The 26491-nt window shown below is 45.8% G+C and overlaps 1 protein-coding gene across 6 annotated transcripts in view; it reads right to left on the bottom strand.

Annotated features, from left to right (window-relative positions):
- LOC144153655 (complement C2-like) overlaps nt 1-26491 on the bottom strand; it is a 146472-nt gene that overhangs the window by 61263 nt on the left and 58718 nt on the right. For all 6 annotated transcript variants that reach the window (XM_077685317.1, XM_077685315.1, XM_077685316.1 and 3 more), the window contains exons 8-12: nt 24333-24515; nt 21994-22191; nt 12677-12912; nt 8081-8213; nt 3821-3943 (exon numbers count right to left, since the gene is read on the bottom strand). In XM_077685317.1, coding sequence (XP_077541443.1) covers nt 3821-3943; nt 8081-8213; nt 12677-12912; nt 21994-22191; nt 24333-24515 — 873 coding nt within the window. The remainder of the gene's footprint in view (nt 1-3820; nt 3944-8080; nt 8214-12676; nt 12913-21993; nt 22192-24332; nt 24516-26491) is intronic.

The following is a 26491-nucleotide window of genomic DNA, read 5'->3' as shown; positions in this document are numbered from 1 at the left end:
CCGTAAAATCCAGTACCCTAGTAGTAACTATTATTCCCTAAAATATTTGTGTTGTAGATGTGCAGTCGCCATGAGTTGTTGATGATTGACTGACACAGTAAAAAATGGCTGTTGCTTAACTCGGCTAGGCCTTGTTATGCCAACAAACGAAGCCGCAGCACAGTTTGCCATCTCAACAATATGGCTAGCCGAATGTTCCGCACTGCCAACGCTCCCTACCCCCGTTTCTTTAGTTTCCGAAGCCGTCGTTGAAGTCGAAGGCGAGGCGGCCAATGCCGGCTGTAAAGCTCATCACTCTCGTTTTAAAGCAATGCTTTCTACCACTACCAAACAAGAATTCCTTAGTGGCGTGTGGGACCAGAAACTACGAACGCGGATGCGGAAGAGCAGGACGGTTTTCATTCCCGGACAAATTTAGAAATAGGTACGATGGGAGGAACTAATTTGAACTATGAGCAGTTAAAGATAATCGCTGATAGAATGGAAGATGAAATCAATAAATACCCATAAAAAAATGGGATTACAACGAAATGATCGCGTTCGTAAAGGTTATGATTAATGAAGCAAAGCTACGAAACCGATGAAAAGGGAAGAGAAACCCGAGAAGTAGGCGGAATAAGGAAATAAATGCGGCTATTGACCAGCAAAGAAAGGCGGCCAGAGAACATACAGAAGCAAAAAGAACTGGTATGGAACCAGAGGTAGTGAAGGAAAATGGGATACCTACCGCGGAAAAAACTAGAAGTGCAGAAAATGTTGCAAGCAAAGATGAAGCAGAAAAGCGATCAATGGATGGCAGACATACGGAAGAGGGACAAAAGCGCATCTAAGAGGTTTTAGAAGCATGTAAAATTACTAAGCTTAAAAAACGATATCCATCAAAAATTCTGGATTGATGAGGAGGAGAAACATTCAGATGGAGAGCACGCGTTGGTGCATATTCATCGAGTGATTAGTGAGAATTTTAGGGCAATAGGGGTAGGGAAGCCTGCACCGATAAGATCAGCGCCACAGAAGACTGCGGAAAGGGAAATAAGTTTGAGCAACCTTGATTGGAAAAAAACAGAGCAAAAGGCTTCCCCCCCAGACAACAGTGGGCCCAGAGGGAACACCATTGCAACTGATAAACCTGCTTGGATCTAAAAGTTAGGTATTGTTTATGAGGACAATTGATAAGGTAATACAAACCAAATACCAGAGGTCTGGCTAGAAAGTAGGATGAATTTAATATATAAAGGCAGAGACAACAAAGCCAGTATTGATTCATACAACCACTCACACTAACGTCAGTGGTTTATAGATTCGTAATGCAGGCAATAAAATCAGAAATTGAAGCATGTATGGAAGAAAATGGAATATGTACTTACGGACCTACAGAATGGCTTTAGACTAGACAGGCGATTGGATGATAATTTGTTCGTGATAATGCAATGCATTGAAATTGCGAAAGCGCAGAATAGACCATTATTGATTACGTTCTTGGACATTACAGGGGCATATGACAACGTAAACAGAGAATTGCGGTGGAGAATGCTGAAACTCCAGGGATTAGATGACGAGCTATTATAGTTCCTCTTAGGAATCTATAAAGACAATGGAGTGCACCTTACATTGGAAGGACAGAAATGCGCTCGGAAGGTCAACACCCATCGGGGACTGAAACAGGGATGCCCTTTCAGCCCACTATTATTTATGCTTTACATGGCAGGGTTTGAACAGAAACTGGAAGAAAGTCAAGTAGGGTTCAGCCTAACCCATATGCTGCAAGGCGTACTGGTACAACAGCGTATTGCAGGAATGTTATACGCAGACGGTATTGTTCTTTTAGCTGATAGCCAGACCGATATGCAACGGCTAATAAATATTAGCGGCGAGGAAGCCATCGACCTCGGGTTAAATTTCAGCGCAGAGAACAAGGAATAAATGGTTTTCAATGACGCTACCACTGACGCAGTGTCTATCCAGCAATGCGAGTTACCCGGACTAAAGGAATATAAATATTTGAAAGTCTGGATAAACGAAGGGGATAACTACTTAAGAACTCACGAGGAGCAAATTAAGGGTAAGGGAAAGCGAAACGCAGCTATAATGAAGCATAGAGCTCTGTGAAAAAGTGATAGGAATGAAAATATGAGTGAATGAATGAAAATATGAAAATATGAATGAATGAATGAAAATATGAAAAAGTGATAGGAATGTGGAAAAGAGTAATGGTTTCGGGTCTCACCTTTGCAAATGCTGTACCCTGCTTTTAAATCAGACGTTCTATCACGCCTTGAAGTGAACCAGAGAACGGAAGGCCGTTTGGCCTTACGCGCGCATGGAAAAACAAATAACGAAGCAGTACAGGGAGATATGGGCTGGGAATCGTTTGAAGTTCGAGAAGAACAGAGTAAAATATGTTTTCAGATGAGGTTAAGAGCAATGGATCAACGAAGGTGGGCAGATAAGGTTTTTAGGTACCTATACTTGCAAAGCGTGGACACGCAGTCGTTAAGGAAAACCAGAAGGCTGACGATGAAATACGAAAAGAACAGTGAAGAATCCAAAACAGCCAAGGTAAGCAAAAAAGAGGCAATGCAGATTGAAACGAATCAATAGAGAGAAAACATGGAAGCTGAAACGTCGTTACAGCTGTACAGGGCTGAGAAGTTGAACATCAGAACAGAAAATGTCTACGATAATTCCCAGGGCAGTGCTTTGCTTTTTCAGGCTACAGCAGGTTGCTTGTGAACTAAGAGCTTTGTGGGGAACTATTCACAAAATGATGGGGTATGAGTGGTCTGCGGAAAAGAAACAGAAACTATGCAGCACACAGTGTTAGAATGCGAGGGTGTCCATCCAAATCTACATGAGGGTAATATTCGGCTTCGAGAAGCCCTAGGATTTAAGGGTAGCACAGAAGTTAACTTCAAGGCTGTCGAGGCGACGAAAAGCAGACTAAAATGCTGGTGGATGAAAAGCAGAGAGGGGAATATTGCCTAGGACAGTTGCCACCTGTAACATAAAAAAAAGTATTTTGCGCCTAATTATTTTTTTGTGCCTGCCCTCAGCAGCGCCAGTATTAAACCACGAGTATAAAACATAGGTATATTTGTCCTTTTTGGTAAGATGACATGTCATCACCTCGCTACAAAGGGGAAACCAATAGCAAACATCAACCATCATCATCATCATTATCATCATCATCACCATCATCATCACGAAGCACAGTGTACATGGCGGGGCTATAGGGCGCTATAAGCGTTCCCCGCGCGCACCTGCATTCTCGCACAGGTGGGCGCCTTGTATGGACGGCTTTGTCGTCTGCTTTAGGGATGGTTGTTTCTGGCCTGTTTTGGCGTGCTTCGGGTCATTTGCGTGCTTCCTTCGCCCGCTTGTTTAACTTGTTCGACAGCACCGTTTCTTTCCTTAGTCCCCGTGTGTAAGTGCACTACGATCAACATCTTCCAAATCCAATACAAACTAGCCCCGTTGTTACTTCTTTTACGTTTATCCCAGGGGCAACGAGGAGGTTTGCAAGAAACTAGTGCACGCGTGTTAACATAATAGGGCGCCAGTGGTTTTCGGATTTACGAGAGGTGTATCAAGCGGATCAAGTCGTTATTAGTAACGTGAAAGATTGTCCAAATAGTATTGCAATATTCGAAGGGTTTGGCGCACAGGCAGGTAAGCGCACTTGTGTCCTGCCCTTAATGTCCATGTTCCCTTTTTTGCACTTAACTCTTCGAATTCGTGAAGTGACTTCAGGATGAGTATACTTACGCGAAGGTTTTTCACTTAATCTGGTATTTTGCCACACACATATAAAAACGCTTACCATCTGTGATCAGGAAGACGGAAAACTTGACATTCTTCTGGGCTCCTTGGAGGTGATTTTTAACTGAGTGAAGGTTCGTTGCGACTGCCTCCACGCCAGCTTTGATGGATGTGCCCCTGCCGTCTGAAAAATTTAATACAGAAAGCTTTTTCAGAAATCGTGACCAGATTCTCCGAGTAATGGCAAAAACGAAACATGCACTCAGACAAGGTGGACGTAGCTAAATCTCTGTATTTACAACATGCACAATTTCGAAGAAGACATTCAAACCGAGGCGCAGCAGCTGAACGAGCTTCATTTATTGCCTGCGCCACACCAATTGTCTCCGTCGCGCCGCATACACCACACGCAGCCGCTCCTTCATTGCGTCGTCTTTACCAAGAAGGCTGCCCGTAACACTGTCACAGAAATTTCAGTTTCCAGTGACTGTAGCAGTCACTGGAAATATGTTGTTTGCAGTGGCAACTTGAAATTGCAGTTTAAACGTGCAAAGGCACCAGTTTTCTTTGCCTGGTTGAGTAAATGTTCACGCCGTCCCTGAGGATACCAGCTATTTATCCGGCCCTTTTTCGGGTGGAAGCAACTGAGGAACCCCGAGAGCCGATAACAAAGGGCCAAAATTGCATTGATGTCAAGTGTGATTAAGAAAATTACATCCGCGGATAATAGTAAGCTAGAATAATGCAGGTAAAACACAACAAGAGAGACGTTTTGTACATAAACGAACCGTGCGTCAATAGCATGGTATCTGGCCACGCTGATGTAATTTACGGTAGTGACCGCCCTACTAACTGACGACTCGCGACTTCTAGTCGCAGCCGCTGTGAAGGACCTCACCAAAAAGGAGAGGCGATCGGCGACACTGCACCAAGGGATACGATTGCCTGGTCACGGAAAGAGCTACAGCTCAGACTTGAACATGGCAATGTTTAACACTCTACAATGGTACACCGAACGCACTTAAGCTGTAATATATTTACTGTATACACTGTAATGCATTTACTGTAATAAATAGTTTCCGTACAGCATAAATAGGAAAAAGAACAATTCACTAGAAGGCATATTCTACGTTATCGAATCCATCAAGAAAAAAACATGTGCTGGGAGTAGAATGCCTGTTCCGCAACTATGCGGCTGTGCATGTTGGTGAATTCCACAGCTCCACCAAAGCGTAAAGTCCGTTGTAATTTATCTAGATAGTAAGCACAAGTTCAATGTAGTTGAACCTCACGCATCAACTTTGGGCTACGAAAATTAGGTTGTGGAGAGGTCCTACGCGAAGTTGCACTGCAGGTTACTAAGGCGAGCACGTGAAACTCGATTGCGCTTGGAGACTTCAATGCAACGATACCAGAAAAACATCAAGACAACAAGCAATGGGGAAGTTTTATGCTCATAGTCGAAATAGTCAAACCGAAGTGCTCACTTGAGTTATAATAATGAACACGCATTAGAAGCATAATAACTACGTTCTTCGGCAAATGACCCAATCAAAGTTGTGTATGAAACATCCACAATAGTGAAAATAAAAGTTGGAGTGAAGTGACTCTGAGTTAAAATTATGCATTGCGTGCAGAGTTGAGATACTGCTAAAGAAGAGCAGTGAACACAAGGTGGTGGGAAGGGTTAAGATAATACTGTATTTTTTTGCTCTAAGGGGATACTTTTTTTCAATACTGCTAGTTTAGGTGTGCTGTCGCCGATGTAACTGCAATGTTTTAAAAGAATAAACGGCGCCAGAGCGATGAGAATCTGGGTAAACGCATGAGAAATTCTTCGGGGCACTTAGGTCTGCTTGTGGTCTTGAAGGCTGAAGCTTGGCGGTACTTATCAACAACGTCTTTGCTGCTACATAATATTGCCGTCCTTTTCTTCGCTTTCGGTTCTTCGTCTTACGGCGCAAATCACGTTAGCTTGCAGACTGGTACGTGGCACAGCGTTCCGTGAATCAGCGTTATGCTCGGCTGATGTTCTACTCATGTGCCATTACGTTCGGGTGTTGCGGAGCACGCATTATTCTGAAACTTTTACGTTGTCCCTTCAAAGCTTTTGGAATTCTGTGAAGCGGGCGCATTAGCTCTCCAACGCTCCGGATTCTTGGCCTATTCCCAAAGTATGTGTCTTTCATATCTGACGACGAATCCCACCGAGCTGCCCCTTGTATATATGCGATGTAACGATGGCTCCTCCTCTGACGTCATGCCAGATGGCGCACGAGCGGCGCTCCCAGATGAGACGGTTGCTCAGCTCGCGGTGCAGCCACCGCAAACAGCGAAACGGCAAGAATACGACGGCCTTTTGTAGCTCTAATTATAAAACTCAGGAATGTAGCATTGCCGCTTATTGGAATCGCTGGAAAACACCACGCGTAGCAACGCAAGGTCCCTAGCGTTGCCGACTCTGTTTTGCGCTAACTCCTTATCTACTGCGTTTGGTGCGTCAAGATTTCGTGAAAGGAAAGCGCCTCCCGGTTGCACGATGCCATCAAGGCACGCAAAGTTCGCAGTTGCAAGTTCAACGGTGTTCTGGAAGCTTGAAGTCTACTATGACGACGAGAGCACGTGCTATTCGTGCGGTGGTGCTTTTATATAAAACACGCACGTCCATCATTCCGAAGTGAAACATTCGTTTTAAGCGCAGTAATGATGGTTATAGCATAGTGGTGACGAATTGCACCCGCGAACGTCTTCATGCAGTCTGTTCTGTATCCAAGCCTAGTGAATGCTCGCCAAACATCCAAATGGCTGTCCACGCATGTTGCCCCGGCTGGTTAGGAGTGTCATGTTGAGACGAATGTTACGGGAACGTACTCTGAGCCACGACGTAACAGTGAGAATATTAATACATGAGACAATATGTGAGCTGCGCCAGGACTAGACAAAAACAACGTAGCGGCCTGTTAAACACAGCTTTGACGAACGTACGAGCGCGGTTTTACTGTATATGAAAATCGGTAATGGCCATTCGCCACAACGATGTTGATGTAAGACCGAGCAAAGAGTTGTTCTGCGAAAGCGTACGGGACAATGTAGAAGTGTGCTTTAGCCCCACGTTGTCCGCTGGAATGGTTGATAGAGTTAGATAATGTCGTGAGGCTTCGGCCTTAAAAATAATGAGCAAGTGAGGTGCTGCTGTTTTTCACATTTTGTAATCGTTCTTTTTTGTTTTTGTGGTTTGAATGCCAAAGACAGCTAATAAAGCAAAAAGCAGAGATACTGCAGTGGTAGCGTATGGGGCTGCAAGTCTGTAGGCCAGGATCCAATTTCAGGCGTATTAAACATGCTTTTAATTTACTCTTTACACAGGTGGCCATTTTCCTGACAGGACCACTACTGCAACTACTAAAACGACCGATTTTGGTCGAATGAAAGTCTAAAGGCTTTCACTTCCAATCTGCGAAGGACCTGATTAATCAACAGAAGAATATAAACGTCAAAAGCATGGCGTGTTTTATAGCTCGTCAAACGAAATAGGTATAGAAATAAACGCTGCGTAAAAGCTGAAGGTGGAAAAATAAAACATTTCCGTAGCTGTGCTGCCTCAAATCACTTTGAATTGTCACAGTTATACGGCACGCCATGCTAAAATGTTCATGGTGATAGATAATAGCCAGCGCAAGAAAGACGACGACAAGGAACGTAACAGGCGTGCTGTGTCTGTTACATTCCTCGTCCTCGTATTTCTTGCGCTGGCTATTTTCTATCACCGTAAACCACGCCCAGCTTGCCATCTTGGTGCCGACAAGGTGGCTAATTCGACCCTTACGAATAGTAAACGCGGGAAAGAATTGTTATCCCATACATTAGTATACAAAATACATTGCCAGTTTAGCTACAGCTCTTGGTAGTTACCGTGGGGGGAAAAACAGCTTATGCAGACGGGAAGCAAACTCCCAGGGTAAACACTCAAATGTTTAGATGAACCCTTTCCCCAGCCCATCGCTGCGCATTGCCGCCTCCCTGTGGCAAAATGAGACATATGTATTCCTGCGCCCTCTTTTAAAGCGTACTGGCTGCGACCCCAAATAACTACCCGAAAGAGCACGCCTCACATTCAGTTTGTCATGATTCGTCTCCAGTCAAAACTAAAAGGCCTAGCTGTGCTTGAAATTTTTCTGGCAATTATTGAAATGCTGCGTGTAAGACATGATTGCCGTGATAAGATGTCACAGTTAGAGAATATATTTTCTGAATTTACTCCTTTTTTTCTTAATGTACTCCAGGTATTATTACAGTATTCGATGACACATGGTGCACTTACCGAGGTATCTTATGTTGTCCAACTGCTGCAAAGCATCGTCTGTGCTGGTACACTCAAGCATATTGATTTCTATGCTGGCGTTCCTTGCAAAAACAACGGCTCCAATGCGGTTTCCGTCTTCGGATACGGTTACCTGTCCGAAAGAGATACAGTTGCTCATTATTACCTTTTCAAGTTTGTGATAATATACTGTTTTCACATGCTGTATGTAAAAAACACCTCCAAAGTCTTGACGAATATGCTGTTATTTCTTAACGCATGGCGCTATTCCATCCCCACTCATTATGTTGTCCAGGTATTACAAAAAAGCAGGAATCCTGATCGGAAGCTGGTACACCTCGGTTCTATAACAAAAAATGAATGAGGCTGGTTTTTTCAAGCTGAAAACTAAAGCGGTGATATTTCAAATGTGTATACCGCATTAGCGCGCTTACACCGGAAGACATAAAATGGGGCCAAGAAATGTAAAAAGATAAATCAAACAATAGAGACTGAGAAATCAAAATTAGGATATTACTGCGAGTGATTAAGTTCTTTCTACTACTGGTCGTATGCACCTGCCCTAACGGGCGCAAGCCGGGGCATATGTGCGCAGAAGTTCCCCGAGGAGAGGTTAATTTGATATTTTTATACATTAGAAGCTAGACATTTCTAAAATTCAGTACGCTGCGGCCTAACACCAACCCAGTAACCTTAATCTCCATCAAATCACTAACAATGGGGGAGGTGGCGCTTATGGGTTTGCTATATTAAATTCAAAGTTTGCGGGTTTTTCGCGCTGACACTAAACCTGGGTTATGAGTCACGTGGCAGCGGCGGGCACCAGAATAATTTTGACTACCTGGGTAACTTGAGCGTGTGTATAAATCTGGGCATACAGTTCATTTCTCTTTTTGGCTCAATCTGGAAAACAGCAGGGACGGCCGGAATCGAACATGCGTCCTTGGTAGCAGCACAATAATGCTTTATACAGTGAGTGACCCTAACGGGTTTTTTGTTTATATTTAATTTTATCCAAAGTGCGCGTGTAGCTACCATGAAATCCACACTACTTACGATGTACCTTGTAGCGTTTGAAGGGTTTGTCTTAGGCTTCTACTGCTTTAATCTAAAATGTGCTGTTTCTGACGCACCGTATGACCCTTCTTATTTAGAGTATGAGCAAAAGTTGACGTCACATCTTTGTTGAGAATGTATGAATTTCTTCCCAACACAAGCAACATATTACGCAAGACGGCGGGCTAACATATCCAACTACTGACTCTTTTCGAACATTGGGCAATGTCTTTTCGGCCAATTACACCGCACGGTTGGACGTATTGGTGTCATTCTATGCGTGTTTACGGCTTGTAGTAGTCCTATTCTGGTACTTAGCATTTTTTATCAAGGGCGTAAAATATCAGGTATTATTACATTTCGTGGCATGTCCGCCTTGGAATGAGCCATGGTTTTCTCAGTGGTTGGACATGCAAAGGATAAGTGGTGAGATAATAAAGTCTTTGATATCACAGCCTGGTGTGGTAAGGGAATATCTACACAGGTGGTACCAAAATTTTTAATTTCATTTGTACGGCAGAGACATCCCCACAGTTGCCGTAATTGGCTTTTACCAGGGTCAAAGATATATAGTTTTTAAGTACATTTTGTTTACGGGGCCTGTGTACATTGGTTGGTACATGTGAGAAATTATAATGCTGAAGTCCGAACTCCAGAAATATAACCTGAATGAGCGATGCTATAGTTGATTGGAGACATCGACACTTCTATTGAAAAGAACGCTTTGGGAGACATAATTATATGTAAGCCGCGGGTAGCATGTGGTTGGTGTGCATCGTTAAACTGTAGTTGAAACTTCTCCAACATTACTTAGGCGAATTTCCTTTGTCTCGCTTGGAGAAATCTACATTACAGTTACCGATGACAGTCACAGGCGTGTGCTGCGCCTCCCTCTCTACTGTCTGGTAACTTTTCGCGCACTATCTCGTCAGTCACACGACCTTCTCTGTTCCCTTCGTCGCTCCTTATAGCCACGAAGTTCATCCGTGGCTTTGCGTGCAACCCTGATATCGGTAAGGAAGTGGGAGGGAAGCTGTGAAGGGCGTTGAAGGGGTGCAGTGCGGTGTGGCCTAATGAGTGACAGACGTGGTGTTGAGTGGTGAGTTTTGCCTCGAGTAGCTTGGAGAGGGTGTGTAAATTCCCCCGTAGAAACTGTTTCTGCGTGGCGGAGCAAGCTGACAGGCCCGTCATATCGTGTATGCCCAACGGATGAGTGCGTCGGCTTGGGCTGTTCGTGAGATTCGAGTCGCACGTACGGGGCACCGCATGTGAAGCGGGTGAGAAGTAGAGCGCGGTTGAGGTGGCAGATGTCTAGCTCCCTACGACTGTGTTTAGACATACAGATTCGCTGGGAGCCGGGGACCAGTTGCGATACGGTGAGCTACAGTTAAAAGAGGACGGATGCAACAAACTAACACACTGAAAAGGCGCGCAAGATATGCAGAGGTTTATGCGTGTCACTCGATATTACTCTTGATAGGAATAATTGAGGTCACGGATTGAACGGATTCCTACCAAGATTACTCTGAATAGGAATAATTAAGGGCATGTATTGAACTGTTTCGGGCGCGTAGAACGAAGAGGAGCGAATCTGTAATTAGAACAGTTTGAGCAATATGTGCGAGATGGAGGAGAGTGATTCGACTACTTATCGCCGTAAATCTTGTTAGTAGCGTCGAAAGCCTTTGTTTACCCAGAATGTTAGATTGTATGCATAATTGTATTGATGCCTCTTTCATAGGAATCGGTAAAACGCGACAGTGAAATGTGCCTTCACCGGGTCAGTTGAATGTTTCTTCTCATCGATGTGATTTTCCACATCGCTTTTTATATTTGGTCGGTATGACACCGTCAGACGCATCAGACGCATCAACATTAAACACCGGATTGCACGCGCCGGAGCACAGCGTAAACGCGAATGAAACCACACGCGCTCGCAAACCATGCGAACAAAACCAAACGGGTTGCCAGCGAATCGCTTGGTGAGCTCACGGTCCGATGCAGCGAAAGAGCATAATTAGCGGGGCTGTCTTGTGGGTGTGCTTGGCGAGCGACTACCTGCTGGCGCGTCGCTTTGGCAAAGTACCTGTCACTTTGGCACTGCGTTCCTGCTCCGTGGAGTGTACGGCAGACGGTTGCATTGCGACGAGCTCAGCTGGCGCCAGCTGGCGGTGCTCATTAGGATCGTGATGCACTACTTCGCGTAGCCTCTCTTAAAAGGCAGCACCATCTAAATAGAGCAGGTTATAGGAAGTATATATGGCGCGTTCATACAGCTATCTGTGGTTCAGCTCATAGCACAGGTGGTAAAGCGTCTGGTATCTCCCGTTGCAGCGACGGAGATCCCGGCTCGAATCCTGGCGTAGCCGCGTCCATGAAACTTCTTCTAGCGATGTCATTTCATCGATGGATATGACGTCAGGGAGATGTTAATGGATCCCGGCATAAACCCCTTTCGGGTTAAAAACGTGGTGGAGCGGCCGTATGGCCGAAGGTAGTTTAGGCGATTGCGGACGGGCGGGTGAATAGCAGGCGGGCAATAACAGAATATTGGGGAGGGGCTTTGCCTGTCCTGCAGGAAGTAGGGAAGGTGTGGAGTACAAGATGGAACAGCGGCTGTATGCTCAGCGAGAAAGGGGCGTACGTAGTGAAAGGTTGTACTGTATCCGAGAATCACGCTTGTAAACGTTAAAGCTGCATCGAGAAGTGTTTTTCACAAACGGTTGGCTCTTCCAATTTACGACGGCTTTGTGTGGGGACTTGCAGAAGTTTGCACTAGCATGACACACTCATCACTGGACCGAATACATCTGAGGCCAGGTACATTTAAGCGCAGCAGGGGGTAGCCACGGGGTGTGTTTCAGTTTCAGGACACCCCCGAAAATTTTGGGTGTTGCATTCCCTCTCTTCTTTCCAGGTATTTGCTCCAACGCTATATACACACCGCAATGAAAAATTACGATGTAATAACGAAAATAACACGAGAGTTGGTTTCTGACAAATAATGTTCCACAGAGCTCTGTGTGCACTCGTATTTTTAGTATAGATATTACACTGCAGAAAACAATTAGCCATGTAGCTTTTATTCTAGCAGAAAAGCGGGTAAGGTGTTCCTTCCATGGGTGCAGGTTATGTTTCTCTTCGTCTTTTACCAATGGCGTATAACACCCACTGAAAAATATTTCTGCTACGCCACTGATGCGCACGATAAGTACTAGGGAATGCGTGCATTTAGCACGACTCTGGAAGTCATAGTCCAGAACCAGCAACGTCAGCCCACATTGACGAATGGCAGCACGAACACTTTTACAGGTTCTAATTACGTACTTTAAAGTACGTAACAGTGTTTTAAAACACTGTTCCTTCCAGGGAGTGGAGAGTTGTCTGCTGAGACTAGAATGCTAACCCATTTATGTCAGATATTTAAAGGTCGGTGGCAGTTGGTTCCACCGGTGCTCAAATAGCTTTCGTAGCCTGCCCTCCAGTAACTGAAAAAAAAGAAACAGCGTACACCTGAAACAGCATAATGTTAGCGCTAACCTTTCTGGTGATTGCCTTCGCCAAGTTGATGCCGTGCCGGAAGTTTCGTTCCCCGATGCTGCTGGAAGCGTCCAACAAAAAGTACACATAATTACTAATGTTTGGAGAATTGAGGTGAAGGGCGCGGCCTTGGACTTTGTCGTCTTCTCTTGGCAGAGCCGGCGGCTGTATATCTTCTTTCAGCTTGTATCCGAGGGCTTCTTCCACGTTTCGCTGGTCATCGTAGTAGTATTTGCCTGAGAATAAGTTAGACAAAACACACACATACCTCAGCTACATGGGCTTATTAGGTGCCACCGACTACTGAGCTAGTATTAGTACGGTCGAAAAAAAGCAGCGTTCGCGAAAACGTACGTTTGAAAATGAAGCCTGCGATATTCAACACGTCTGCAGCAAAACTTTTTTATACGCATTTTTCGGGACATACTTATTCTTTGTTCTTACTATTAAATTAAGCAAGTTTCTCTAGATGTCGTTCCTCGTGAGCTCCGTGGTTAGGCAACAGCACATTAGGTGTTCGGTGTTGCGAGGTGAAGCGAACATTCAAGAAACCCGAAAAACAGTTTTTGGAAGTTCTTCGATATTTCGCCAGTTTGTACACTTTTATTGGCTGCTTTTTATTTCTCTCCGGCTGCAGGCTTCACAGAAGTACTGGACTGCCGGGGCAGAAAAACGAAGCATACGCAAACAACGCGACACCGAGCAACAAAAGTCGATAAAGAGGATTCAGTGTGGAGAGAGAAAATCAACTTTTATTGAGCGCTTAGTAATAGTCATTGCACGCAGGCACCAGAAAGGGTGGAACCTTCTTCTCTGGTCGCATATGTGTCCAGCAGCTCGCAGCCCCTAGCTGCCAGCTCGAGCTGGGTCGGTAGGTAGGGGCTGGGCAACAAGGTCTCACATCGCTCTAGGGTGTTGCTATAGGGAAGGGTGGGGGGTAGCGACGAGGGGGGGGGGGGGGGTTCTTGAGCTTAGTGCACTCGGCAGCGATGTGTACTAGATTGACTTAGGGTCGTCTGCAAAAAGGGCATGAAGTGTCCTGCTCTGCTGGGAACATCGTGCGCAAGAGCATGGGATGCGTTAGCAACCGCCTTTGCGTGCGTCGAACAATCGTTTGCTGCCTTCGGCTAAGTTGCGCAGTCGGACCGGGAAGCCTACATCTACCGCTTCTCTTCAATTTTGGGTGATTTCTTTGTAACTTGTCACGGGTTGCGGTAGCTCTTGCTTGTCGTTGGGCAGGATTAACAGTTCTGGGGCATTGTGGTCGCCGAGTGCGTTCCCTTCCACCTGCGAGTGAGCCGGGAGTTCAACGAACTCGACGGCCCGTCCCGATAATTGGCGTTTGGCGAGAATCGTTAGTACCACGGGGGAGATCATGTCCTTGGGGTAGTTTGTGTAGGTGGTCTTGGAGTCTGTGACCGTGGTCCTCACTCCCAGATGTGCGAGTGCGAGGGCCACAGCCACTTCTGCTTGGGCTGGATTCGTCGTCCGTATCAACGCGCCGGTGACCAGTTTGTCGATTGTGGTGACGGCCGCCGTTGCTCTGGTGCCGTGCTTGGGAAGCGAAACGTCCGCATGGAGAACCTGGGGTTCCTCTTCTAGCTGTCGAGCCAGTGCCTTGGCCCGTGCAGAGCGTCTCTCGTCGTTCCTCCCCGGCTGCATGTTATGTTCCGGGGTAGCGGCTTGGGCTTTAATAGTGTCTGTCCAAGTTGTGGGGAACCTCTCCATTGTTGGTTCCTGTTCAATTTGCAATCCTATCTTGCCTAGGACGGCCCAGCCGTGCTGTGTCTGGCTCAGCCTCATTCTCCGGTGGAATTCGTGTGCTTCCACAAGCTCTTCCACCGTGCTGTGGGCACCACGCCCAGCAGCTTCTGTGTGGACGAATAGATTGGCATGCCCAGGGCGAGCTTGACTGGCTTCCTTATCGTCATGTTCAGCATCTCGTGGTCGCCTTCACAAGATGGAGGTACGGGGCAGAGCACGTTGGGCGTGACACGACGAACGCCTGCACCAGGCGCAGCGCGTCTTCTTCTTTGATGCCTCTGTTCCCGTTGGTGACTTTCCGAATCACGCTCAGGATCTGTTCTGATGTGGTCTTGATTTTGTTGACGGCCACGTGCGCCTTGCCGTCGCTCCGCAACAGCACGCCCAGTACCCGGATCTGCTCCGTTGGCTTGATTTGTGAGCCGTCGATGGTGATAATTACGTTCAGCGGCAGCTCCTTCTCTGCTCTTCCGGGTTGTTGCATGAGCATCTCCGATTTCCCCGGAGCGCAGCTCAGGCCGCAGGTCTTGGCATACTTGTGGACTGTCGTTGCCGCTCTCGGCTGGGATTCTTCGCCCAGGCAACGGACTCCGCGTGGTTCGTCCAGACTGTTATATCTTCGGCACAGTACGCGCGGTCCACACCTTCTATCTGATTGAGTAGTTCGGGCAGGGGCAGGAGGGAGAGGCTGAAGAGCAAAGGCGATAAGACCGACCCCTGTGGGGTACCCCTGTCTCCGGGATCCACAGGCTCCAACTGTTCCTCTCCTATCCGGATGGCTGTTGTTCTCTCGGTTAGAAAGTCTTTAATTTACCGTAGGTCTTGCTGCCACACCCCGTCTTGTGCAGGTTCTCGAGAGCGCTGGTGTAGGACACGTTATCTTGTGGTACACGCTGGTGTTGGACACGTTGAGGTCTAGATCCAGTATCCCCCGGTGCACGTGCCTCGTTGCTCTCTTGATCACTAGTTCGTGTAACCGCATCATGACGTCTTGGATACTCAGGTGATGGCGGAATCCGTGCAATGTTGCCGGCATTTGACTCGTCTCGTACAGGTGTAATTGAAGTCTTTTGAGAACCGTACGCTCCATGACGTTGCCCACGCAGAACTTGGGGGAAATCTGGTGCATGTTCTCGTTCGTCAGAGGTTTTCAGGGTTCAGGTATAAGCCACACCTCTACCTCTTTCTATTCTTCGGAAACTTTGAGCTTGCCCAAGTTCTTTTGATGTGACCCAAGAGCCCGCGTTACGCCGCATCGCACATGTTGATGAGCAGCTTTTATATAATGCGTCCGTTCCCGGGGGCCCTTCTATTACTTTCGTCTATGCCTGTTAACAACTCCGTAATGGTGAACGGTTCGTCTAATGCCAGATTTTCCGGTTGCCCGTACTGCTCCAGTATCGTAAACCATCCTCGTTCCGTTTTGAGCTATTTTTCTTTGATGTCTTCAAAGAGCCCTTGGTCGTTGCCGTCGTAAGCGGTCAGAACATTCCCAAGGTTGCGGATGGTTTCGGTCTTGCTGCTCAGGGGGTCGATCAGGTGTCTTAGCAGGAACTAGGTCTTGCGCAGCGACAGCTTTCCCTGCAGCCTGTCGCACGTACTCATTCAGTTCTCTCGCACAGCTTGGTTGGGTATTCAGCGATCGGTTTGTTGAGTATCGCGATTCTCTTGACAAGTTTCTTGTTTCGACGTTGATCCTTGCACCTTCACGTGAGCGAGTGCCACGCCACCCACATGTGGGCTAGCTTGGCGCTGACGACTTGTGGCCTTGCTTGGCGTCCAACAGCTTTCAGACAAAGTGTAACGGCTTCAATTTTTTTTCTATTCGTAAAGTTCATTATGCTCCTAATTTGCGATGGTGTTCTGACGCGCTTAATTTGACATTCAGACAGTCACAAAATATGTTCCCGGCCTGCTCCGCTGCGTTTTGGGCATGTTTTAGAATTGTGTTTCGAGATGTGCTGCACGCCAGCTTAAGCAGTTTGCTTTGTTTTGGCTTTTTCTGTCTTTAGATCCCTTTCCTTCGCTGAGTATTTAGGTTTGGTGTGGGGCTCTCGTCTTCCGGGTGGGTGTCTACTCGTATTTCTTCTGTGTGTTTCCGGTGTATATGCCTGATTTGGTTTGCTCATTAAGTTTCAATAGAACGTGTGTTGCTTGCTCATTAGACTTCCACCTACCCCAGAACATGGTCAATTTGCGAAAACGTACAGTGGTTACATAGATAAGACATGCTTTATACTGAATCACTTCAAGCAGTTTGATGAACGAAGTATGGTAAGGGGACCAAATAGATGCGACTACATCAAGCTGTGCACAATTGAATGCCTAATAATCCAGTTCAGAAACGTGGATCCGACGTAGTCTACAGAAAATGGAGCATTCCAATACGGAGTCATTGTCATACGCTGTATATATACGCTCTCACCTTTGCCGCTCCTCCATATCAATCTGTCCTCCTTTTTTCTCTCGCAAACAGCACACGTTCGGTGTCCACCCCAAGGTATGACCAATTACGCCACCTGGTGGACTTTCCTTTAAATTCTCCTGACCATTCATTCATTCATTGTTAAGATTCTTCGAGATGTTGAAAGAAAGGAGGAAGCTGAGACTGCCCTGTTCAGCATTTGAAGTGTAGATCAACTGCCCATAACAAGTCGGAAACTCACCTCGGGGACAAAAGACGATCCACTGTTGTCAAATGTTTTGCATTTCCCTGTGCACCGGTGGCCAGGCCAAACCCGAGTAAAAGCGATGCAACCTCACGAGGAGAATACCAGCAAGTTATCAACTGATAAATGATATCTGTTGTGGGGACACGGAGTAATTGTTCCCAATGCGAAGCTGAAGCACCTTCTTGTGACAGGAGAGAAACCCAGTTGCAAAAATTCATGTCAAAAGATAACATTGGCCGGCAAGGCTGGTTTAACAAAAATAAAACCGGAAGCCGGTGCTAACTTTACTCTAATGAGCACAACGTGTGCGTTATAGCTGTGCTGCCCCCTAAGTCATGCGCAACGCTATCCCAATGGGACTGTATCCATGCTGAAAACAATGATGTTAATGGAGAGTAGTCAGTGTCAATGGAGAGTAGTCTCTCAGTGATAGGCTGCCAATCAAAGCGATTAGAAGGGGTCCTAAGTAAGACAAAGTTGGTCCAGAAGAGCATACCGTCAAGTTCTATGACGACTTCCCGCCTCATGGTGAATACGAAGGAAACGTGTCTTCGGTAACGAGACGCAGCAGGTGTCTTACAAGTGTAAAACATTCTTAGAGCTCTACATCACTCATCATTGAAACTTGATCCCGCCATGGATGCGGAAATAATGAAAAAGTTTTGAGACAAGTACAAGTTCAACGAGCGAAGAATAATTCAATGAAAGAGCAAAAACTAGCAATAATTTTGTTCAACTAGCGAACCCCACCCCGCCCACTTGCGTGAAGAAAACCGGTGGAACTCGCGTTGAATAAAATACTCCGTTCATGCTACTACCTGCTAAGGCCAGATGTTGAGTCTAAAGCAGCAAACCATCATGGCGAGTGGACTAATACACATAATCTAGCTGGACGTCCACTTGGGGTTTTCACCTAATGGTATGTTTTCAAAAGAGCACCAAGACATGAGCGCAGATAGTAGCACGATCTCACCTACAACGTCATGCAAGCTACGCGAACGACACTTTTATGCAAACCACCTTCCAGAGCAAATAAATCGCCTAAATAAGCCAGTACTTCGAATAAGCCTGATATATACTACTTTGGAGTGAAAAGGTGAAACCAAGCCCTGGTTCATGTCTCCATGCGACACCGACACCAGAGAGAGATACTAAAAGAAAGCAAAGGCAAGCAAACCGGTTGCATTTTTTTGAAGTAGACGGGAGGGGTGTACTGAAACGCATTCTCATCAACTTGCACTGGCAATCGCGCTCTGTATGGAGAGACACCAGTTCACCCCTAAGGGGGGACGTTCTGTGTCTTGGGGATCTTGGGAAACTGACTGTTACTGACACGCCCGAGAACCCTCTGTGTGGCCCACATGTATTGGCGATGAGATATTTGAGTGGCGCTTCCTGGCTCTTACGTCGGCTTAGGGACTCCCGCCGCTGTCGTCTGCTACATTCTGGTTGTGAGGGGGAGAAGTGCCTGTGTAAGAATCGCCCGCTTTTATGCTTTATCTATTAAAAATGTCTTTCTTGTAACTCAGTTATTTTCGCCAGCTTCCGGCACATCGGAGTAATTTCAAGCTCTCTCCTTCACAAATTTGCAACACACAAGGAGAGAGAGAACAACTTTATTCAGAGCATCGGTCAGAAGATCGTGCGTAACTCGTCTTTTCTATTTTATTCGCTAGGTTCAGCGATCAGAGCTCCTCAATAAGTATTCAAATGCGTAGGCTTCCCTGCAGTATTGTTGAGATGATCTTATGAAGACTCAACAGCCTAATGCTACGTACCAAGCAGCGGGTCCCTACGTGCACATCGCGCGGCTCTCTGCCATTTCTTTCGTTGTTGTTGAATTGTATCAGATGATTTTTTTTCGTGTCGAACGCATCATTTTGTTTCCCCGTCACAAACATCTTATTAGTAGGCTTGGGTATGTGTGGGGAGCTCACAAAGATCGTGTGGATATTTTCTTCAGGCTGTGTGGGATACATTCCCTTCCTCACCAATTGGCTTTCGTTATCGCTGCGTGCCGGAAGGTGAATATCGTCGGCGTGCGTTGCTTATTCACATGCCATTACGATGAGAAGGTTTGTGCTACGCCACCGCGAACGCGCTCCAGACAACGTTGTCCAAAGTACTCGAAGGCGGCTCTTGTGCCCCGCGTTTCCATCGTAACCAACCTTATAATGGCGAATTGACTCTCCAGCCGAACAATCATGTCATGATTACGGTGTTTAAGGATTGATATGCTCACTAACGAACGCAATAAGTAGCATACGTGCATATATTACAAGAAGTGAAACCGATGAATATTTCAAGCAGCTTTTTATGTTTTCCAACGCTTTTACGCGTAAAGACTCCTGGTCCGTGCGTGAACAATTTCAAAATGGCGTTCTAAGAATTGTAGAAAATTACACTTACTCTCTTGCCCTGCAATGAGGACCTGACCCACTAATCAGCTCTTATTAAATTTTTCGCCTCTTCCTACTCCTCTTCTTGAGTGTAGTTTTCCTATAACGCATATCGGAATATTGGGACTATATGGCTGAAGGAAATGTACGAAAATATCCCTCCAGGTCTCAACGAAAATAGTGTTACTGTATCTTAACCATGGACGTGACTCATCTTCCTCAAAACTCCTCCATACTGATTAGAAGCCTGCTATAAAACGAGCACGCGCCTATACACAAAGTGGGTAATTTTAATCGTATAGTTTTTGCGACCCATAGTGCATGTCAGCAGTCTTTCATGCCACAACAACGTAAAGTGATGTCATACAATATTTTTGAGCGTTCAGCGAGGTTGCGAAAACTGGTTTACCTTACATATGATTACGAGGAATTGTTATGCCTTCTGCCGAAGCCGGCAGCCCCGAAGACACAGATATATTCTTTTGGTCTTGCATTTTTGATGTCGTCGGTTGCTAGCAGCTGGCTGTTCTTTTTGTTTGAAAAATTGCTGGATACAGGAGCTGACGAATAGCTTGGACTCTTCGTGCTCCGCACAAGACCGGCTTCGCAAGGAATGGGGCGATGCCGGCAATGTTTATTCCGTAGTGGTATGCTAGACTATACTTTAACTCACGCCTTGAGCTAGTGTATGTGATTTGAAGTCTATTATTATGATAAAAAGGTTACACGCGAGCGAAATCTGGTGCGGACAAGCTTCGGACGTTACCCCAGCGCAAGGAAACAGCAGGGAATGCGAGCATGAGTGAAGCAGACGACAACTGCAAGAATCCCTAAGCCGACGTCATGGAGGCGCGCTTCGCAGCGCCGCCCGTAGTGCCGCTCACCGCCAATAGGAGACAAATAAGCAAAATTTTCTACACTTTATATGGGATTGTTCTGCACGTCTTATTGTCGAGGATGTGCGGTTGATGAAGAAAGAAAATGTAGAAATGTAGCGTCCAATGCACACACCGCTTTCATGGCGCCTGCCTGTGAAATGCCACCGGAAGCGATTTTCCCCACCGATTGATTCTGTTGGAACTTTTGTAACCTACTTTACATTTGATCTTACGTTCAAATGAACGTTCAAATCATCAGCGCTGTGAAGGTCGTGGTTGTGAAATGATATCGCCTTAAAAAGTCGGCTGCTTCGGGGTTTCATCAGAACTTGTTCGGCTATTTGACAAAAAAACACGAATCCTCATTTACACTTTCGTATGAGTCACCCATGTTAACAAAAACCAGTTGTATATCTGAACGGTGAGGCGAGATACTGAGGAATTTCTTTTAAAAAGCAATTCAACGCTCTGTACTTCCGGAATATACGTTTGAAAAATTGCAAAATCTGGATTTCCAGCGCCATGAAAACAATGTACTTGTGAAATTAAACGTGTATAGATAGGGAAGATTGGCTCGGCATTTATATAACCTCTTATGCATTTTAACTCCATCAGGGTGTACTTGCCCAAAAACTCGCTAGCGCTTTTACACTCTTGCGAGAGCAGGATGCTCAAATCTGATAGTTTGTATTGGTATGGGTGACCGTTATCAGAAAAGGAATAGATGTAACAGCATGTGGAACATATATTGACTAAGTCGTAGTCATGCTATATGGCGGTTGTTTAGTTAGCACTAAGCCCCCTTCCCTCAAACACCCCGATGAGAACTTTTTATAGGCCACATACGCCAGAAATGAATAATAATTTATTAAAACACATTTATATCCCCTCTTAGGCATTTTTATTCCATTAAGGGTTCACTTGCACAAAAACTCGCTAGCGCTTTTACACTCTTGAGAGAGAAGGATTCTCAAATTTGATAGTTTGTATTTGTAAGGGTGAACATTGTGAGAAAAGGAACAAATATAACAGCACGTGGAACATATTTTGACTAAGTGGTATTCGTGCTATATGGCGGGAATTTTTTATAGGCTACATGTGCCAGAAAGAAATAATTAGGCATTAAAACAGGCCTGCGAGAGGATCATAAATTTTTGAAAACACAATGTAGCCACTGTTACTTCCTTATAGAATTAATTTCCACAAATCCAGCTTCACTAAGCGCGATGTACTCCTGAAATTTCGAGTTGCTGGATCCAACAATGCAGGCTTAGCGTCGATGGATTAGTCACATAGTAAGACAGTCAGTCGGGCTCATAGTTAGCCTAAGCTCGCTGGTTCTATCCCGGCCGCGTTGGCTGCTTTTATGATGTAGGCGAAAAACAAAAAAGCCCGTGTGTCAATATTTGGACGCAAGCTCAAGATTGCCAGGAATTTGAAATGAATCAGCAAGCTCTCCAGCACGGCGGGACTCATAGCTCAGATTCAGGCTAGGCACGTTAAATACCAAAATAAATGAATTAGCCTGGCACTTCTCTATACAGGGGCAGACGATAGTAACTTGGCTCTTGTATGACGAGCTGTCCACACACTTTGTTACGTACCAAGGCAGAGCGGAGGCCGTGCTGACCATTCGCCGTTCCTAAGGCAACGGATTGCAGCGTTCCCTCGTAGGTGATACCCAGCATTGCAGGAAAACTCCACCTGACTTCCAATGCCAAAGTGGCTTCCGCCTACTCGAAAGCCATTGTCTGGAGTTCCAGGGTCCAAGCACGAGGTGCGACGCTGAGCAGTATACATGGCTAGAAAAACCGTGGAAAAATTTGTATCACACATTAACCCTAATTCTGCGTACAGTGAAGTCTCTAAATGTCAGTCTGTTGACTGGAATCACCGCGGGAACAAAACAAACCCTGAGCGTCAGGTGATTTTGAATTGAGGCAATATAAGAAACTCCCTAATCCGAATTTTCGATCACCCCGTAAACAAAACCAAAAACACACTCTAATCGGTGACTAGTCTGGCAAGCGCAGCGCCATCGCAGTACGCGTCACAACCGGTTTCTGTCACCCTCAGTTTCCCGTTTTCTAGCACATCGCACCCGGATTGCGCAGTGGTAGTCATAGTATGCTTACACGATTTTGATATACTGTATTCCTGTACACTATACAGTAGTGTGCAGATTAGAGAATGTGCCCGACCTGCAGAGTTCCCGAGGACCTGAAGCACCTTCTTTGGGCAGGTCCTCGCTATGAACTTTAACGAACAGCTAAGGTTTCTCTGGGCCTGCCCGTGTCTAAGCAGGATGTCCCTTTGCTGTGGTTCACAACAGGAGTGGCATGTCACGCAACAAAGGCACTTTTACTGCTCCTCCGGAACACTGGACTCGACGCTGAGTGGGAACTCTCGGGCAATAGGCTGTTTTGCCTGATTCTGTGCGCTTCTTATGTGTGTCTGTGCGTTGAAGCATTCATGTTTGAGAGCTATATCCACATGTTTTCCTATCATAATGGGGTAGCAAGTCAAGCGGTCAGCTTGGCGGACGTCGCCTGCCAAGTAAAAGTCGTTCTCTCTCTCTCTGTCTCTCTTTCTCTCTCTCTCTCTCTGTCAGGTTAGACATGTAAGCGGTTGAAAAAACCGTCTAAAATTTAAAGAACACAGCTTTTCTTTTAGTCTTCCCCAACAGCATAACATAATAAAAAAACAGCGCTTCACGACGGATTTACGTGACAATTCCCTCTTTTTTTCCTCGGGATACTTCTGAATAACGTCGCAGAACACTGATTGTGCCGGTGAATTTGTTCAAAAAACGAGTTTGGGAACCTTCAAACCACTTGGATCCATCCACGTTGTGCAAGAACTTTGCTTCAACCAATCCTTCAGTCTCATCATGTGTCGCACACTGCAAATTTTTCTTTACTTTCTGTGGAAAGTGAAAGAAACTGGTCGTAGTTTCGAAATGTGCGGATCAAGTAACGCAATCGGCTCGCAGGAGGTCACGTACGCAATTCGTTTACGTGCAGTCGAACCTCATTGTTTTGAAAAGCTTCACCCCCTGCACAGGTTAGAATGGACGTGTCCAGGATAAATTACTTTTGCCACGGATATATACAAATGTCGGCCTTGACGCTTTCGTTTGAAATTCATGCCCTGATGTAAAATCGTGCCTAGATTTTCAAAGCGGTTGCTCTGCTGTGGGTTCACTAATGGAGTTGTGTAACAATTATATTCCTTTTAGTGCTAACAAAAGGAGTTTGGCCAGTTTTTCGCAGCTCCGTGCGCAATTGCGTCTTTTTCATGTTTTCGTATTTTACTAATACACCTGATTTTTTACACGCCTGAAAATTTCTTAAAAAGTTGCATCTCTTGTGTCGCTCCCACATCTGGGCACGACACTCTCATCTCATCTTTAGCTCTCATCTGGGCTGCAGACAAATTTCACATTTACTTGTACCGCAAACCATTCTAGATACAATGTGATCACCAACTCTTTCGCACTACTTATGATCATCTGAGCATGTTAACAGTAGAGTTTTGCGCTCGACCTTGGCGTCCTCCTTTTTCACGGCTGTGAAAAACACTGAGAGCAAAACTGCTCCGCTGGGTAGTTCTACCCTATAATACCGGTTCGAACCACCAATTTTTCCGAAATAATACAAGCTGCGATTTCAGCGCCTTCGGGTATCCCACTGCTGCCTCAGTCGTTTTATTTTCAGATGCTTGCTCTTTAATATTCCACGGGTCATTCCTGGTGCGGGTATTGCCATTCTACAAGTATTTTTAGACGTCGTTTCCGTATAAAGAGGCAAAGCATTTCCGCCAATATGGTCGTTACAGTGTTGGGTTAAGCTAAGTAGCATCAGTTCATGCGCCTTCATCCTGCCGCATACGTTATCAAGCAATAGCCAGAATACAAGACTTGAACAGAGTCTGTCTAACTTACCCAGGGGCACACACCGAACCGGAGAGCCACTCCACTCTCCGTAGTCTTGGCATTCTCGCTCCCGCGACCCGAGAAGCTCGTAACCTTGGGAGCAATTGAAGCTTGCCTTTGAACCGACAGCCGTCGAGTTGAATTCCCCGATCCAGCCGTTCGGTGGTGAGCGCAATTTTCCGCACCTTATCTCTGAGGGAAGGACGACGAAGAGGGGCATATTGAGACATATTGCAATTTTAATTCAACTCTTAACACGATTGAAGGATCGATGAACTAAAGAGGGTCAAAAACAAAGTCGCCTAAATTGATATTGCAATGGCACTAATTACACGGAATGCGTGTTTTAAATTCAAATATCACGTCGTTGTTGGCTTTTTCGGCTATTTATTGCCAAAGAAACTATGCACTGTTCATTTATAAGGGTTAGTTTGAAGTTTTCCACGTGGAAGAAAGATGGTACTTTAAACGAGATGGCGGAAACGAAAGGCCATAAAGCAGGGGCGCTTTGCGCAATACACGACCAATGGGTTGTTGTACCTGTTCCGAAAGTTTGAGTGCATTCTGAATCAATTGTTGGTGCAACGATCCTTGTAGCTCCCATATTTTCTGCCCCATGAAAGACGAATTCCGTAAATCAAGCGCTCCAGGCATTCCCCGAAGCGGTTGACGTATTTCTGGCATTTTTTAGCGTAGGTGGCCCCTGAACTTGCCGCACTTCACGCGGCCTGAGATTCATAGGCTCTCAGGAAACAAGACGCAAGCCTATTCGGTCAGATGCTTTGGTGATCACAAGGGATGAGCAATAGTAGTATTTAGTAACCGTTCTGTGCTGAGATGAATTAAGGCTTGTATAGAAAGGCCCGAAATTGCCCGCGTAAGCGTCACCATATCGTATCAAACACGCAGTAACTCAAAACTCACAACTTATTCCTGCACAATACAAAATCACCACGGGAGATGATACATGCCCTCCTGCACAATACAGTGAACCCCAGAAAAAATAATGCCCTTAGCTGCGGCATGTGGCAGTCCTAGCTGGTGGAGAAAGCGAGAAAAATTCGTGGAAATACGGGGTAACTGCTATTTCGGTTGGCAGGATCATCTGCATGTAATATTAGCGTGCGGTGCCTGTGCGGGTTTTCTAATAGGAAAGCCTCCGCCAGCTCGGTGAAGAGCTGGCGCAAAAAACCTGCGTTATTTGGCCCTTGTCTCTTGATTTCGAAGCTGTTTTTCCCACAGGGAAGCCACAATTCCCCCCCCCCCTTCCGGAACCCTGCAGAATCGCGCTTTACCGTAATGCGATGCCACGTTTCACTGGAAAAAATCCGCAGATGGAAACGCAGAAAACTCTTTTGAGAACTACATGTACGTTGTCACCAAACATGAACGTGGTAAAATGGCATCAGATATATTAGAAAGCTGACGCGGGACCCTGATGGAAGCTCATTGGTTAAACTGAAATCCCAAAGGGTTCCTTTAAACATGGTCATAGTGTGCAAGTGACCACATGCAAAAAACAAACAAACATAAAAGCAAATATTCTGTGGTACATATAACGAAGGAGCACGTAGGTTGGCTTTCACATGCCAGGTTACCAAGGCTGGTGTTTTTAAGTGGGCCAGTACCTTTGATTCCATGAAAACAGCCTCGCCTGGATGTACCTTCTAAGGCCGAACTACCTTTTAAAAACTTTCTCCTCAAGTCGTCAAGACACTCTTTGTGTGTGTTGTGCGTGTGCATGAGCGTGTGCATGCGCTTTCGTGCACGTGCATATCTGCGAGCGTCGCGTGGGTGTGTGAGTGCGAATGTGTGTGCTTTTGTATGTGTGTGTGTGGTAAGCTTTATATGCAGCTTTATAGCGGGGTAAAGGCGCTGATTTATGGTTTTCCACTGTTTAATGAAATTTCAGTTGTTATTCAGCTTTTGTGTGCGGCCTGCTCCTCTCTTTCCCACGCAGTTTGTGGTATTTCTGTAATAAAAATAAACGGCTACGGGCTCAGTTCTTCACTATAATGTATAAGGAACACCTGGAACCAGCGGAGGATTTGAAGGGGAACGCCGTACCAGGACAGCCTAAAATGGATCTAGAATAAGACAAGTTGTAAATCATTCTTTGTCTGCCGCCGTGAGAAACGCTCTTACGTATTTGATACCCATACGAAAGC

Source organism: Haemaphysalis longicornis, unplaced genomic scaffold, assembly GCF_048455015.1.
Source record: "Haemaphysalis longicornis isolate Haplotype H1 unplaced genomic scaffold, Haemaphysalis longicornis Haplotype H1 scaffold_9, whole genome shotgun sequence".
NCBI classification, from domain to species: domain Eukaryota; kingdom Metazoa; phylum Arthropoda; class Arachnida; order Ixodida; family Ixodidae; genus Haemaphysalis; species Haemaphysalis longicornis.
This window is presented reverse-complemented; position numbering and strand designations above follow the sequence as displayed.